This window comes from Microtus pennsylvanicus, chromosome 4 (genome assembly GCF_037038515.1).
Source record: "Microtus pennsylvanicus isolate mMicPen1 chromosome 4, mMicPen1.hap1, whole genome shotgun sequence".
Lineage (NCBI taxonomy): Eukaryota > Metazoa > Chordata > Mammalia > Rodentia > Cricetidae > Microtus > Microtus pennsylvanicus.
The window spans coordinates 140,391,820-140,409,480 of record NC_134582.1 but is presented as its reverse complement, the minus strand read 5'-3'; the positions used below and the strand labels follow the sequence as shown (position 1 = coordinate 140,409,480).

Sequence of the window (17,661 nt, the reverse complement as noted above, 5' to 3'; positions counted from 1 at the left end):
AATTATCACTACATCTGTTTCAGGCCATAATCACTGTAAGAGTGGACTCTAGGCCCAAGAGGAAGAGCAACACGTACTTCATGTCAGTGTCTGGTATTTACTGTCAATAAATGTGGTAGTTATTTTGAACAGTAATGTATATCCTGTGCCATTTTATGTTGGAAGTATGTGATCTGTTTATTTTGATTTTATAGGGGATTATTGTTAAGAGATTGCATGAATCTCAGTAGAAACTCTCAACTTTGAACTTTTAACATTGTTGAGACTGTGATAGACAATATGGACTTTTGAAGTTGGACCAAATGCATTTTGCATTAATGATATTATTACAAGCTTATGAGGGCTGGGAAGTGTAATATGGTAGTTTGAATGTAATTGCCCCCATAATCTCATAGGACATCATGGCATTATCAGGAGGTGTGTCCTTGTTGGAAGAAGTGTGTCACTGTGGAGGCAGGTTTTGAGGTCTTATATATGCTCAAGGCATTGCCTAATGTCTCAGACCACTTCCTGTTGCCTATAAGATGTAGAATTCTTGGCTACTTGTCCAGCACCATGTCTGCCTACACTCCACCATACTCCCTGCCACGATGATAATGGGCTAAACCTCTAAAACAAAATGTCAATTAAATGTTTTCTTTTATAAGAGTTGCCATGGTCACAGTGTCTCTTCACAATAAAAACCCTAATTAAGACAAAAAGAAGTCTGCTTTACTGAGCAAGTCCTAGTTATTTTCAGAGGATCCCTAAGACTATAGTGTTTAATTATGGCACAGCCATGTTAGCTTATGTATAAACAATCAATGACATTTATTAGAATTTAAGATCTGTCATTATGCAATAGACATATGGCCTACGAGACTGAATCAAATAGGAGCAGCACAGAGAACCATAGAAATACAAGACCTAAGCTGGAGATGACACCAAAAAGGGAAATTGGAAAGCAGAATAAGAAGAACGTGCCAGAATTAGTCATCCAGAGTACAGCCAGACGGAGCAGTGGGGGGAGACAGGAGGAGAGGAGAGCAGGGAGCACAACTATGGCTGAATCAACCTGCCCACAGGACCTTAAAGAAAACTACCAAGTATTTTAACAGTGGCCAAATAAAGCCTGAAAAATGTATAATAGTCTTCTCCAAATGTACGTGGGAACATGGCTTAGATTTATCCTAAGCTTCATCCAATCAGAGCTCCTGTACCATTCCTGCTGAAATTTACCACGTGGTCCACACAATTTGAAGGAACGGACTTAAAACATTTGTCTTTTCCACGGGGTTAAGTGTCTACATACCTACTTGTCTCGGATACACCTTTCTCTGACTGTAAACCTATCTAACAAAGTCCCTATTAGTAATCCATATTCCACTGAGAAATAATAGAAATTACTCCTTAAGAATCAAACCCATTAGTATAATATACACTAAAAATAAGTTATTGAGGTAAAGACAGCCCAGTGAAGAGCACTGGTTGCTCTTCCAGTCCTAACAGCCACAACCAAAGGGATCTGATGCCCTTCTGGCCCCAGGACACCAGGCATACAAATGCCTCAGAGACACACAGGAAAAACACCCATATACATAAAAATAACCTTAAAAATAAGTTATGAATGCAGGCAGTACTGTTAAGTGGTCAAGATTCTAAAGCACTCACCTATATAAGCAGTCCATATAGTCAGCACCCTTGCTGTACTCTTCCCAATACCTATGATACATAACAAGCACTTGTTCTTCAGACTCCAGAACTCTCTAAACAGAAAAAACATTTTTGCTTTGAAAGTACTAATCATTTTCATCACAATGAAATTACAGAAGGTATGGAATCAAACTTCTAAAGATAGCATAAATCAAGCATTATCGTCCACATTATAAATTACATTTTAACTATCTTTACTACAAATGAAACTGGGGGGGGAATGTGAGCCTTAGAATAAGAAAAAATTACTATCAAAGATTTCTTCAAAATAAAAGGAAAAATGATCATAGCTAAGTTTGTTTTTGTTTTTTTTGGGGGGGGTTGTTTTTGTTTTTGAGACAGGGTTTCTCTGTAGCTTTGAGGCCTGTCCTGGAACTAGCTCTTGTAGACCAGGCTGGACTTGAACTCAGAGATTGACAAGTGCAGCTGCTGCTGCTGCCTCTGCCACCACCACCTGGCTTAGATTTTTCTATTTGAGATAGATGACATGAGCTAAGATTGTAGATCAGTAGTAGCATGCTCACCTAGCATGAGCAAAGTTCTGTGTTCAATCTGTAGCACCATAAAAATAATAGAAAACAATCCTACTATATTCATGGATTTATGCATAAAAGTTATTTTAAAATTGTTTGAGACAGGACCACTTACAGCTTAAGCTGGCCTGTAACCTGCAATGCTCCCCTAAGCTGGGGTTACAGGTGTGCAATAGTACAACCAGTGTGAGCACTGCTGGGAAACAAACCTAGTTTCCTTGTTAGATAAGCAGTCTGCTAACTGAGCTAGGTCAGTCTTCAACTCTTCTTTACGATAATGTGGCTTTGTAGGCTAGGCTGGACCACAACACTCTGTAGCCTAGGATCACCTTGTACTCACAGAAACCCTTCTATTTCATCTCGGATAACATGATACCTTGTCTCAAAAAACAACCAATCACAGCCTAACTTAATAAATTCCAACATTAATAAATATCTTACATGGTTATGAATTATCTATAGCCAAGCTCACTATCTTATAATAGTCAAACTTTGACCCAATGCAACATATTAAACATTGAACAAATTTTAAAGAACTTGCTATCAAAACTACTGCCATGATAAATGCACACACTAAAGAATACATGCAATGATGCAATGGATAATAAACACGTGTTAAAAGTAGTATATTTCTTCCACGTGTCTTAAGAGACATATTAATTGTTCAACTCTCTGGATCAACAGAGTATCCATTATCAAGGGAGAGGCTGTGTTGTTTGACATGAAGTAAGACCTGATGGTCGCCCAACTTCTAATTAAGATAGATGGCAAATTCCAGTTTCAGTTGCAGCTGATCTCCAGCTCCAATGGTCTACAGAGACCATTCAGAGGTCATAGAAGTTCATTTTAAATTGGTGAGATTTGAGATTAGGTAGCAGATATAAATAACCCCTGAAATACCAAACTGATTTCCTCTGTTAACCAAATAACACTGCTGTTTAAGAAATTTAGGTCAAGCCGGGCAGTGCCTGGGATGCAGAGACAGACAAATCTCTCCGAGTTCGAGAATAACCTGGTCTACAGAGCTCTAGTTTCAGGACAGCCGACACAGAGAAACCCTGTCTTGAAAAACAAACAAATAAAAAAATACCACCCTAATTTGATGGCTGTCTTCCTCTGGAAATCAGTGAGCTAGTCAAAGAACCGCAGCTGTAAGCACAGGCATATCACAACTGTATCGTCCCTTACCTTGTGCAAATGCCGAACATGATTTTCCAAAAAAATCTTTGTTTCTGCATAAAGTCTTTCTCCAAGTGGTTCAGGATAGGCCACGCATAAAGCATAGATATCTCTAGATTGATTATTAAGGTTCTCATAGTACCATCAAAACATGATACTTATATATGGCATCAAAAGAAGAAACATCAGCCGGGCGATGGTGGTGCACGCCTTTAATCCCAGCACTTGGGAGACAGAGGCAGGCGGATCTCTGTGAGTTCGACACCAGAATGGTCTACAGAGCTAGTTCCAGGACAGGCTCCAAAGCCACAGAGAAACCCTGTCTCAAAAAACCAAAAAAAAAAAAAAAGAAGAAGAAGAAGAAGAAACATCAGCCTGGGTGCTGTGGTACCCTGTAATCCTGAACTGCTACGTCTACCTCTCTATTGCTGGGAATACAGGTGTACACCATCCAAGACCAAAGATGCAGATACAAACTGAAAACATAGGGCTATTAGGGTGGATTCATGCATATGTACTTTAAATACAAAGAACAGGAAATATGACGACACAGAAAGGGCTGGAGAGATGTTCGCTGCTGTCAGAAGGCCTGAGTTTGGTTCCTACACCCAATGACAGCTCACAGCTGTTTAACTCAGCTGCAGTCATCCTTTTTTGGACATGAAGCATGCTATGTGCCACAACCGCACAGGCAAAATAAAATCACCAATACACCTGTGTTATCTGTAGTATATAATAAACCTTATAAACTAAATTACCTGATTAAAAAGACACAGTATGGGAGGGGGCAGAAGCGATGGCTCAGCTTTTTACCCTGTTCTACGTTCCTTGAAAATAGCTATTAAATCGTATTACTAGAAGCACTGACACCAGATTTTTGCTGTTGTTAAATCCAGGCCTCTCATCTAAGATAACAGCACTTGCAAGGTCCATGTGAGTCTGAAAACAGTGTGGGCTGGAGTGAGACCCTTTATGCTTTTAGGTTTGTCTGCTACACTCCCAAAGACCACAGTAGTGCCAGAAACACACACTCAGGATTTGTGCTCGGAATGTGTTGGATAGAAGGTTGTGAAATTAATATAATCATACCCTAGAACAGTTACACCTAAGACTTTTTAAACCTGTTTTCATTTAACAAGCTTTGATTTGGTGTTTCTTGTGGCTTCTATTAAAGGATACGAGAAGCGGTCGTTCCATGTTGCTCTTTCAACATATTCCAGCATAACAACAGCTTTGATTGTAGTTAGGAGTTTGTTCCATGTCTCATCAAAATCCACTACTCTTGGTTTTAAAGACATTGTGCAACTTTAGTGTTGAAACCTGTTAATTAAAAACAACAACCATGTTAGCAGGAATCCCACAAGATGGTTATGTTTTTAAAATGCCACTTAATTTGGGCTCGGGATCTATTTCAGAGGCTGAGAACACGTAGTACTCGTGGAGGACCAGAGTTGGGTCTCCAGCACCCATGACAGGTAGCTCACTTCCTGCAACTCCAGTTCCAGGAGGATCCCATGCCTCTGGCACCCACAGGCACCTGCATACATACACATACTCAGACACATACACGTAATTAAAAATAATAAAAATAAATATTTAAAGTATCACATAATTGAATCACATGTTAGGTAAAAGGAGTAGAAATACAAACGAACTCAGGAACACAATAAACGCTAGCCACCACCATTTCATAATCAAATTGTTTATGAACAGTATGTGCTTTGAAAGACTGATAAGCTTTGCCAGGCTGTGGTGGCACATGCCTTTAATCCCAGCACTCGGGAGGCGGAGGCAGGCAGATCTCTGTGAGTTCGAGGCCAGCCTGGTCTACAAGAGCTAGTTCCAGGACAGGCTCCAAAGCTACAGAGAAACCCTGTCTCAGGGAAAAAAAAAGATTGAATTAGTATACTGCAGAAGAAATTAGTTAAACAAGACTCTCATAAAAAAATATGCAAAGACATTGAAGAAAGACTTTGACCGCAAATCCTGCTGCCTGTAATCTTCACCTGGAGAATGATTTATATATAAGAGAATATAAAATATCAAGAAGTGAAAGGGTTTATCTTCCTAGAAATATATTTTAGAAAAATATTATTTACATTTATATAAATAAACAGGAGGAGCTAAAGAGACGGTTCAGCAGTTAAGAGTTCTGGCTCCTCTTGCCAGGACTCACAAGGCTGTTCATTACCATATCTAACTCCGATTCAAAGGGATGTGACGCCCTCTTCTGGTATCCATGTGCAGCTCGCATGCATGTGGTATGCATACATATTCAAAGGCAACACATAATAAAGACTGTAAAGACAATACATAAGCAAGAAAGAGTTTTAGAGTGAAACACGTAAAGCTCACATGACTTAGAAATGCCAGGTTTGCCCAAGAGAAAGCTTGAATAGATTCTCAGGTTGCACAGTAAAAGTACTAGAAGAAGTATGGTTTCAGCATATGGGATCAAGTGAGGCCAGAAGATGCTCTATGCCTGGCAGACAGCACTTATGAGTTGCTTGCAATGTTACAGAAAACTGGCATAAGCAAAAAAAAAAAAAGCCCAGTATGGTGTGCAACACACCAGTAATTCCAACCTGAGTTTGATAACTAGGACCCAGAAATCAATGCTCACAGGCTGATCTCTGATCTCCTCACATCTACACACACAAACTTGAGAAAGCAAGCTTGACTGGACACAAGCTTGACTCAAGCCCACATTGCCTTAGTCTGTTTGCTGGAATTCTAGACATAAACTACATTTCTTTTGTCCTACCAATAAACCAAAGAGATAGATCCCATTGCGCTTGCCATTTTCTGGACGAGAGTCATAGGAACACTGAGAAACACCAGGTGGCATCAGGAGACAACGCCTGGGTCAGGTCCTTTCTTTCAGCTCTTAAATAGCTTCACTCCCATTTTTAGAGAATACCTACCCTTCCCAATTCATCATTTTGGGTTCTGTGGATGCATTGTAAAAATCTAAGCTGTGGGCTGGTCTACAGAGTTCAGTGGTAGTGTGCTTGCTACCATGATTAAGGCACCAACATGATGATGACAAAATTAGGAATCCAAAATTCTTAACACTAGAATTCAGATCTAGACCGAGAGTAGCAGCACTCAGATGTGCATACTCCTAAACACACAGTTGCAACGTTCAGAGATAACCTAAGCAAAAAGTTGACCGACTCACTAGACCATGTCTAGTCATGCCTTGACATAGCCCACTACAGGAAGCCGTTTAGACTCCTTTACAACATGATACTCCAAGCTTCCATGAAAAGGCTCCAGATAAGGCAGCTTCCTCTGGCAGGAGCTGTGTCTTGACAGTCACTTCTCTGCTTAGAGGTCACTGACTGACTCACTAACCTGGCTTATAAATCCTGCCTTGATCCTTCCTGATTCTCTACCTAAAATAACTCCCCTCCACACACATTCCCTAAACTCCTATGAAATACCACCTGGATCCATGTCCAACTGCCTTTAAGAAACCTTGAGTCCAGACTCACATTTGAGTGTCCCACTTCCCTTCACCACCTTTCTTCTAGCCTGTTTAAGCCACATGAAAATGCTTTTAAAAAAATTTCCAACTCTGCTTCATAAAAACAACAAAACTTTCTTGGTGAGGGCGATATAGCTAAGCATGTAAACTTATTTATTTTGTTTGTTTGTTTGTTTATTATGTATACAATATTGTTTGTATGCCTGCAGGCCAGAAGAGGGCACCAGACCCCGTTACAGATGGTTGTGAGCCACCATGTGGTTGCTGGGAATTGAACTCAGGACCTTTGGAAGAGCAGGCTCTTAACCTCTGAGCCATCTCTCCAGCCCCCCATGTAAACTATTCTTAATGTGCAGTTTTAATGGCAGCAGTCTGCACTCATCTTTACAGAACGGAGAACCGAGACCAGCGCTGAACATGGGGAGTAGTGATACCGTGATAAGCCATGCTCGGAGGGAAACCGTTCTAGCTTAGGTGAGACAACCACCTGCATTTTCACCAACCTAGTGAAACACCGAACATTAAACCAACAGAGAACATGAAAATAGTGTCAGATGGTTTATCCTCTAAAAACCTCAAAGAACACCTTTTTGAGTTGCTTCATTTTCTCGAAATCCTTTAAATAACATTCAAATTCAAGGAAAATTTACACTAAGATGGAACACAGGGCAAAGAAACAAATCAAAATCACAACCACAATACTATTTCCCTCCTTCCAAGCTACTGTAAGGCTCATTTAACATGGGCTGTGTACTTTCCTAGCATGTGACAAGGCCCTGGGCTCAATCTCCAAAGATACACCCCAGAATACATACTGTTCGACAGTGTGACCCTCATAAGGCATACTCACACAAACTAAGAAGGCTATGATGTCACAGGGCAATATACTCTCCAAGAGACCACCCTGGCTGAAACAGTTTAAATACACATTTGTGTGAATTCTCCATTCTTGTTCTAATACGGGACACAATACACTTCCCATTCTCAACCAGATTGTGTCCTACTGAATGCCCTTAGAAATTCAATTTTTTAGCTTTCTTTTGATTTTATTCTTGAATTGGTGAGGTGGGATTTTTGTTTCTTTTAACCCATAACCCAAGCCCCATGAACACCATGGGCCCTAAACACCCTCCAGATCCAGATATGGTGGCACATGCCTGTATGTAATCCTAGTGCTTGGGAAGCTAGACAGTCTAGGCTACATGATGAGTTTCAAACCATCCTTAGTCACAGTGTGAGAAGTCACGGCTACAAATATTTCCAAATTATTAAGTCAGATGTGATAGCATGCCTGTGGCACATCTCTAATCCCATCACCGAGGAGGTGAAAGAGCAGTGATTTCTAAGCCAGTCTTGGTCACATACACGACCCCCAAAAAGAAAAAAAAAAATAGGAAAGAAAAAAAAGCTACAAAGATATTTAATTTCTAAAAGTCAACCCTAACATAAATATGAAATTTTATATTATATTTTATCACACTGCTATATTAAATTTCCATTTATAGCACTATTTAAATATGCACGATGAATTAATATACCAAAGTAGGTCACGGCCAAGTGGTGGTGGCACACACCTTTAATCCTAGCGCTCAGGAGGCAGAGGCGGGTGGATCTCTGAGTTAAGGCCAGTTTGGTCTACAGAGTGAGTTTCAGAACAGCCAGGGCTACACAGAGAAACATTATCTTGAGAAACCAAAACCAAACAAAAATGCTAAGTCACTGTTTTAGTGAAAATATAATTTAATAAAGCTTTTCATTATGGACTATATAATTCTTACCAACCATGTTTAAGGCACCTACTAGGGTCAGGTGGGAAAGAGTCCATTAGCATATCACATAGCAGACAGTTCTGAAACTGTCTCCCTTGGCCTCCTTGTCCTCCAGTGTTGTAGTTAATGGTTGAGAACACTTGCTGCGCTTGTAGGTCCCATTTTCAGCGCATTCTGTAGACCGGGCTGGGCTCAAATTCAGAAATGAGCTAAGTGGTAGCTGTATAAGTAATACTATCAACAGACTGCTGGTTCCACCTAGCTGCTCCTGCATTTTCTCCACTTAACAGTATAAAAATAATGAAAAAAAGCAGTATTTACAAGTACGTAATTGTGCCGGGCAGTGGTGGCGCACGCCTTTAATCCCAGCACTCGGGAGGCAGAGGCAGGCGGATCTCTGTGAGTTCGAGGCCAGCCTGGTCTACAAGAGCTAGTTCCAGGACAGGCTCCAAAGCCACAGAGAAACCCTGTCTAGAAAAACCAAAAAAAAAAAAAAAGTACACAATTGTATTGTTCAAAGATGAGGTGGTGTTTTCTACTGTTCTCTGCTGCTGGGCAGTCGTGGTGCATGCCTTTAATCCCAGTGTAAAGTACAGGCCCATTCACAGATATGGCCTTAACAAGTACTCTCCACCACACACACAGTTTTAAAAAAGTGTAGTAATATTACATTTGGGTTTTTTTTTGTTTTGTTTTGTTTTTTTGGTTTTTCGAGACAGGGTTTCTCTGTGGTTTTGGAGCCTGTCCTGGAACTAGCTCTTGTAGACCAGGCTGGCCTCGAACTCACAGAGATCCGCCTGCCTCTGCCTCCCGAGTGCTGGGATTAAAGGCGTGCGCCACCACCGCCCGGCTTACATTTGTATTTTAATAAATAAAGCTTGCCTGAAGATCAGAGAGGAAAACAGCCACCCCTGTCAGTCTTACAGACCGGGCAGTGTTGACACACCTTTCATCCCAGTAACCACGTTAGTTTGGTGTCAAAAAGGCAGTAGTAGTGCACACATTTAATCCCAGCCTCGAGAGGAGTATATAATGGGAGGAGACAGCTCTCACACACTCTCTTAGATTCCTGGAGCCCATTTTGGACTGAGGTAGAGATAAGAGCCAGTGGCTGGCTGTTTTGCCTTTCAGGCCTTCAGGTTGAACCCGATTATCTGTTTCTGGGTTTTTATTAATCGTGTTACAAAAAAGTTTCTGTTAAAACAAAGATTTTACTGAGTTAATATTCTTACTAAATATTTAGTGTAGTTGACTTCCAAAGGATGCTGGAGATGTTGCAAAAACTTAAGGTTAGAGCACAAAGAGAGATAAAGCATGATAAACTGTCACCGTGTTCTATGAAAACTTCTGACATACCTTAATGAGGCTATGATTCAAGAACTAACAATGGTTAACACTAAATGTTCAAGTCTATAAAAGAAAAACCTTGCCGGGCGGTGGTGGCAAACGCCTTTAATCCTAGCACCCAGGAGGGAGAAGCACACAGATCTCTGTGAGTTAGAGGCCAGCCTGGTTTACAAGAGCTAGTTCCAGGACAGGCTCCAAAGCTACAGAGAAACCCTGTCTCGAAAAACAAAAGAAAAAAAAAAAAGAAAAGAAAAACCTTTAATTAACTAAAACCTTCAAATTGGAAATTAACACCTGAACACTTGAACATTTTAAGCACACAACACATTTAGTAACTTTCTCTTCTTTCTGGTGTTTGCTGGGATTAAAGGCCTGCGCCACCAACAGGCTACATCTGTCTTATCTTCTATAGTCACTGCTGTCTAATGCTTTAAAATCTACTATCAAATGTAGGGTTCCCTGACCTAGAGACTCTTTAATCTCTTGCATAAAACAAAAAAAGGCAAAGATAACAGCAGAAACAACAAAAAGTCCGTGCGGACTGAGGAGTTTTTAGTCAAGGACTACCTTGAGATGGGATGAAGCTTAGTTGGTAATAGTGTTGTTCTAATCTGGAGTGGCAGCGCTCAGGAGGCTGAGCTTGAGGCCTGCTTAAGCTACATGCCTGGGGAGGAAAGAGTGGAGATCCAGCAGTCTCAAAAACTAGATCAGTTCTTTATAGAAATATCTAAGATAGCTAACTGAAAAAAAAAAAAGAGCAGGGGGCTGGAGAGATGGCTCAGTGGTTAAGAGCATTGCCTGCTCTTCCAAAGGTCCTGAGTTCAATTCCCAGCAACCACATGGTGGCTCACAACCATCTATAATAAGGTGCCCTCTTCTGGCCTGCAGACATACATACACACAGACAGAATATTGTATACATAATAAATAAATATTTTTTTTTTTTTTGGTTTTTCGAGACAGGGTTTCTCTGTGGCTTTGGAGCCTGTCCTGGAACTAGCTCTTGTAGACATAAATAAATATTTTTAAAAAATAAATAAAATAAAGAGCAAAAGTAATACAGAGAAGAGTCTCGATTAATTCTTCAAAATTGTAAAACTTTGCAAGCATCTAGCTGCACACACCTGAAATCTAGCCACTATAGAGGCTGAGGCAGGAAGATGAGAGTCAGGTTAGGCAAGTGTGAATCTGGGCTAGCCTAGGTATAACACAATTTTTTGTGGTTTTTAGAGATAGGGTTTATTTGTAGCTTTAGAGCCTGTCCTGGAACTAGCTCTTGTAGACCAGGCTGGCCTCAAACTCAGAGATCCGCCTGACCCTGCCTCTCGAGTGCTGGGACTAAAGGTATGCGCCACCACTGCCGGGCTTAACACAAACTTAAACACAAAAAGAGTGAAAGTTGAAGGTTTAGAGAAGCAAAGCACCAGTCACGAGAGTTCTTACTTCTGCCGACGCTCAGACCGAAGGGAGATCCTGTCCTCAGACTGCACTGCTCCGGTCTCCTCTCACCTTATATTCCTGCCTCCACCCATCCAGTGCTGAAATTAAAGGCGTGGAGCCCAAGTGCTGGGATCACCTTTGTGTGATCCCAGGTTCTGTGATCCCACACTGATTTCAGGTGGCCCAGGGTGGCCTTGAACTCACAGAGAGTTCTCCTGAGCTCCTTTCTCCTGAGCTCTGGGGTTAAAGGTGTGTGCCACCACTCTCTAATTTCAGGCAACCTTTATTTGTTAAAATACAAACAAAATATCCCTACTTCTAGGCTGTTCAGCAAGACCAGATCTCAAAATAAAATAAATAAATCTTAAAGCAACTATCTCCCCTCTAAAACATTTAGTCAACAGAATTCAAAATGGTCAACAACATCCAGGAGAGCTAAACACAACCAGAGACAGGCAGGGTAAAATCCTGCAACTCCCACTTCAGAGGTCGAGGGGAGGTAGATGGGGGGGGGGGGGTTTAAGGTTACTAAGTCCCAAATCAGGTCATGCCAGAAGAAACCCAAAACACACACACACACACACACACACACACACACACACACACACACACAAATTTAAGAATCTTAGGCGGTCATGGTGGAACATCTCTTTTATCCAAAGACTCAGTGGGAAGAGGCAAGCAGATCTCTGAGTTTGAGGCCGGCCTAGTCTGCATAGTGAGTTTTAGGACAGCCAGGACTATCAGAGAAACCGTGTCCCAAAAAAAGCAACAATCTCAGCAGTGATAAAGGTCCTAAAACTTTAAGGCTCATAATATATTCTAAAATTTCAATAAGTCTGTCCCAATTAAAAGCTAAATATCAAGTAATGACACCAGATGTATCTAATGTTTTTTTTTTTTTCCTGAGGTAAGGTCTTATGTAGCTCTGGCCTCCATCTCCCCAGTGCTGGGATTACAGCCAGGTTGGCCCAGCAGTGTTAGGGATCCAACCCAGGTCTTCACATATGCTAGGTAAAAGGCTACCAAACACATCTCCAGCCTAGATGTTTCAATAGCTCTTAAATACAGCAACACAAGAATTATGCTAACTTCTGCAATTTAACATGATACATCACTAAGACTTAAATCTAAACAGATCACTCTGACCAGGTCATGTGACTAACACAAATGAATTCAGGCCTAGGTGTGGGGGCACACATCCTTTAACCCCAGAACTAGGCAAGCTCAGTGAGACAGGTAGATCCTTAAGAGTTCCAGGCTAGCTAGGGTTATATGGTGAGCCCTTGCCTGGAACAAAAAGGAAAGAGAGGGAGAGAAGGGAGGGAGGGAGGAAGGGAGGGAGGGAGAAAATAGGAAGAAAAAAACGTACAAAGCAGATCAGCCACACACCTCCAACAGCAATCACCAACGTGGCAATTCCCTTTCTTTTCCAGAGCTCCTGTTGCCACAGGCCTAGTAAATGTACCACTGAATCAGTTCCCAACTTCCACCACGCCAAACTTCTGCTTTTATCTTTCCTTGTTTTTTTTTTTGCCCAATAGTAGGTATGGAACCCAGGGCCCCAAACACGCTAAACACCACCTGATATCAATGAGCAATATCAGGCCCATATTTACTATTTATTTGGATTTTTCGAGACAGGGCTTTCCTGTGTAGTCCTGGCTCTCCTGGAACTCACTCTGTAGACCAAGATGGCATTGAATTCAGAGATCCACCTGCCTCTGTCTCCCAAGTGCTGGGATTGAAGGAGTGTACCAACATCACCTGGACTAATTTTTATTTTAAAGCAGGGTCCGCTAAAATCAAATTGACCTTGAGTCTAATCTGAAACCTGAGCAGTCCTCCTACTTTGCTCCGGAGTGGCTGGAATCAATCAGAGGCCGAGCCCCCTACCCATTCCCTACCTCAGGCCTCAGGTGTTAGCCTATTTTTTTTATAAAGTTTTAATCTATTAACGTATTGATACTTTTTTTTTTCGAGACAGGGTTTCTCTGTGGCTTTGGAGCCTGTCCTGGAACTAGCTCTGTAGACCAGGCTGGTCTCGAACTCACAGAGATCCGCCTGCCTCTGCCTCTCGAGTGCTGGGATTAAAGGCGTGCATCACCATCGCCGGCAGCCTATTTTTTTTTTTAATCTTACCAGTCTTAAGTCTTTCTAATATTGACCTCCAGGGGCTGACCCTGTGGTGAACTTACTGCAGCAGGTAGTACACATAAAGAAAATGTTCCTTTAATAAATACCTAACATTTTCTGGCATATTTGAAGAAATGGCAGGCAAGGTGGAAAAGTACAAGTTTCTTGTAAATAAAGCAATGTTCTTCCAAGAACATACATCGGAGCAAGCAATGTGAACACACCTGGAATCCCTGTACTTTCGGAAAGGGGCGTATGCAGGAAATACCCACACATAAAGACCAGCCTGAGACACAGCACATGTGCTAGGCCTGGGTTAGCTAAGTACACTCAGCCTGCCAGAAATCCCATCTGTAAGTCACATACTCAACCACGGCAAAGAGCAGACCAGAAAATGGTGCAGGTCCCTGTAGCGTTCTCCATTTCCTCCCAGGCTTTCTTTAGGTGTCCTTAACCTGGGTAACTTTTAAAGGACTATCTATCTAATTCTCTTAAAATTACAAAGTATCAAAGTAAGGTGTGCTACCATTTTTGCAAAGAATATACACACACCCGTTTAAAGGCAGAGAAACATATCTTTGGAAACATGTAAGAAAGTTAACATTATTTGGCTCCAGGGAAAACGAAGAGGGAGACAAGAGGGTTTCAATTCTATGCCCTATTGAACCTTTCCAATTGTGAATCTAAGTTTGATTTTATTCAATGGGCCACCAGTTAAAGACTGATGAAACTCTCTACCCATCTTTCCCACTTCTCGTGAGGGCAGAGATCTGTCTTATTTTTCACTATTCCAGTTGCTGAGTTCAGACTTTGAAACAAACTGTATGACTCCTTAACTTCCGCACTAAATTTCACACTTATAAGACATTCACTCCAACTCCGTTCTATATAAACTCATGTTTCTCTCACCTTTTCCCCATCCCTTACATGGTACCATCATCCTCCGTTTTAGCTCTAAAACCCAAGAGACACCCTATCTCCATCAACTTCACTCTTATCCAAACTATAACAACACGTTCAACAAGTATCTTCAACACAGCTAGAAACCTTGTTACTTGTCTTTTAATGGTCCAAGGCCAAACTCTGACCCTGGGAGAGGGTATCTTTTGACATCTACCCTCCAATCTAAAGACTATAAATCAGATATTACTCTTGACTTTCAAATTCCAAAATCTATTTTTTTTTTTGAGACCGGGTTTCTCTGGAGCTTTGGAGCCTGTCCTGAAACTGGATTTGGTAGACCAGGCTGGCCCAGAACTCATAGAGATCAGCCTGCCTCTGCCTCCCAACTGCTGGGATTAAAGGCGTGCCCCACCACTGCCTGGCTAAGGACCATTATTTAACAAATGACTAACATCATGATCATAAAAGATTCCAGTGGGTCAATGAAAGTGGTTCAGTTGGTAAAGGCAGTTGGGGTGGAAGAGGCAGGTGAGGCCCCTCCGGTCTACACAGTGAGCCCCGTACAGCTGTCTCAAAAAAAAAAAAAAAAAGCAATCACCTGGCTGTGGTGGTTGCACGCCTTTAATCCCAGCACTTGTGAGGCAGAGGCAGGCCGCTCTCTTGGAGTTCAAGGCCAGCCTGGTCTACAAGAGCTAGTTCCAGGATAGACTCCAAAGCTACAGAGAAACCCTGTCTCGAAAAAAACCAAAAAACCAGCAAAGCAATCAAGCAAGCAAAAAAATAACCACCCTCGCAAAAATAAACACACACACACACACACACACACACACACCCCAATCCCACTACTCATAAACAGGGGGAAGAGCAACTAAAAAAGAAAAAACGTCCACTACTCTTAATTCATTTGTGACTTTTTGGGAAGGGACTCCAAATACTGTATAGGGGAAAAAAAACCCAAATTTTAGCTCATTAGATCACTTTTATGTCATGGAATGACACTAAGATGAAAGAAGAGAATAAAATGATCTTTCATATTGTATAACAATGTGGGTTTGAGGTAAGTTCTAGGTTTGGGAACTTTTCTATTGAAGTCAATAAAGAAACACACACGTGCGCTTTTTTCTTTTATTTGCAGAAGGCGGTGCTGGAGTTGAACCTAAGGCTTCTTGCACAGTAGGCAAGTGTTGAAGCACTGAGCTACAGCTCCAACTTAGTAGTTTACATCTTCAAATTGAAACTTAAGACGGTACTGCCATCCAACCAGTAACAGTAACCAAGGACGACGGGGGTAACTTATAACAATAGAAATTCAAAGATGTACTACTTGCACACACGTAATGGTAGGAAAGGGTTCTAGACTCTAGTGTGTAAACAAGTGCTGGTGGGAGCCAGAGGCTCTTATTTCACCACCTCAGAAGTGTTGAGGCAGGAGGTGCAGCATGCATGTAGAATACTCCTCCCCAAAGCTACCAATCTTCACTGTCTGCGGAAACAAAAGTGAAAATACTCGGGGCTAGAATGTATGAGGCTGATGCCACCCCCTTCAACAGAGACTTTGGTCTCCGTGTGCGCACGTAAATAAGCCGGAGAGCACACGCTCACCTTCCCTCCTTAGGAGAAAATGAGGCCGAGGGAGGGGCGGCCGGTAGCGGATCGGGGAGGCCTGGGATCCGGTCCGGGCTTAAGGGTCAGCAGTCTGGGGAGCCGAGGTCACTCACAGGACACCATCTTGCCAGGCCTGCAGCCCGGTCCCCTCCGCCAGGTCGCCCCTAACTCCGTTCCTCCACCCCATCCCCGCCACCCATTCGCCGGGAAGGGAAGTTTCCCTGCGCCCATAGCCCGGCTCCCCAGCTTTCAGCAGGGTTACCTTCTGCGGAAGCAGGGCGAGGGCAGGGGCCCGGGGAAGGAGGCAACCCGCAGGCGTGAAGGACGAAGCCCCCGGCTCGGAGGGTGGGCGGCGGCGGCTGTCAGCTCGCGTTCCCCGGCTCACAGCGCTGCCATTACTGTGCGCCGAGGCCGCCTCCCCGGCCGGCCACCGCCACCGCCCGGGGGCCACGGGGGTGCCTGGAGCAAGGCGCCGCCACTCACCTGCTCCCGAGGGAGCCGTACCGACGAGGCCGCTGCCGCGGGGAGGGACGGGATCCGGGGAGGAGGACGGGCAGGTGGCGGGCTCGGGGAGCCAGTCGTCCTCCAGGGCTCTGGGCTTTGCCTGACACACGCCCTCCGCTCTGCTCTCTCAGCCTCTTGCACTCACACACCCGCAGGATGCAATGGTCCAGTCCAGGTTACGGCAAGCGTAGGGAGCCACGCTTCAAGAATCGCGAAGCTCTTGCAATCAATTGTCAAAGTAATTCATCAACCAGCACACTTGTCAATGAGGCAATCGCAGTTCCCTGAGCTCAAGCCGTACCTACCAAATTGGGGACTATTGATATCCAAATCACTGGAGTTGGGGGGAGGGAGGGTCTGTTTTATTTGTATGTGGTTTTGAGTTTTTGAGACTGGGTCAAGCTCGGTGACTCTTGCAGGCCTGGACTGCTTTTACAGCCTGAGCTGGCATTGAACTAGCAATCTTCCTGTCTCAGCCTCCCCATTAAGCCACCACTCTGGGCTCTTGTTGCTTTTTGTTTTGTTTTTCAAGACAGGGTTTCTCTTTATTTTTAGGAGCCTGTCCTGGAACTCTCTCTCTATAGACCAGGCTGGCCTCGAACTCACCGCCTGGCCTTTTGTTTTTACCTTCAGACAAATTAATAATAATAATAATAACAACAACAACAACAACTCTTTACAACAGTGATAGCTGAACTTCCCCCTTCGAAATACAAGGTGAGGCTGGGCCGGGTGGTGGTGGTGCACTCCTTCAAATCCCAACACTCAGGAGGCAGAGATAGGTAGATCACTGTGGATTTGAAGCCAGCTTTGTCTACAAGAGTTCCAGAACAGGCTCCAAAGCTACAGAGAAACCCTGTCTCGAAAAACAAACAAAAAACAAACAAACAAACAAAAAAAACAGAACAGAAAAGAAAAGAAAAGAAATACAAGGTTAAAAAAAAAAAAACAAGGTAGGGGGCGGCAACACTCCCCTTTGTTATTTAGTTGCCTTTCCTATAGCAAAGGTGTCCTGACTGGGGACGTGAAGGAGTCATCTCCATTTCTACCTATGAATGAATTT

At 42.8% G+C, this 17,661-nt stretch overlaps 1 protein-coding gene across 2 annotated transcripts in view; it reads right to left on the bottom strand.

Moving 5' to 3' along the window:
• Cul2 (cullin 2) overlaps window positions 1-16,761 on the bottom strand; it is a 38,957-nt gene extending 22,196 nt beyond the window's left edge. Inside the window, exons 1-4 of one of the 2 annotated variants that reach the window (XM_075970692.1) lie at window positions 16,578-16,761; window positions 4,584-4,724; window positions 3,414-3,516; window positions 1,651-1,745 (exon numbers count right to left, since the gene is read on the bottom strand). In XM_075970692.1, the coding sequence (XP_075826807.1) occupies window positions 1,651-1,745; window positions 3,414-3,516; window positions 4,584-4,702 (317 nt within the window). In that variant the 5' untranslated portion in view covers window positions 4,703-4,724; window positions 16,578-16,761. Of the gene's footprint in view, window positions 1-1,650; window positions 1,746-3,413; window positions 3,517-4,583; window positions 4,725-16,356; window positions 16,533-16,577 lie in introns of those variants that run through there. The other variant, XM_075970691.1, reaches the window with a different exon arrangement.
• Between the last annotated feature and the right edge of the window lie 900 nt (window positions 16,762-17,661).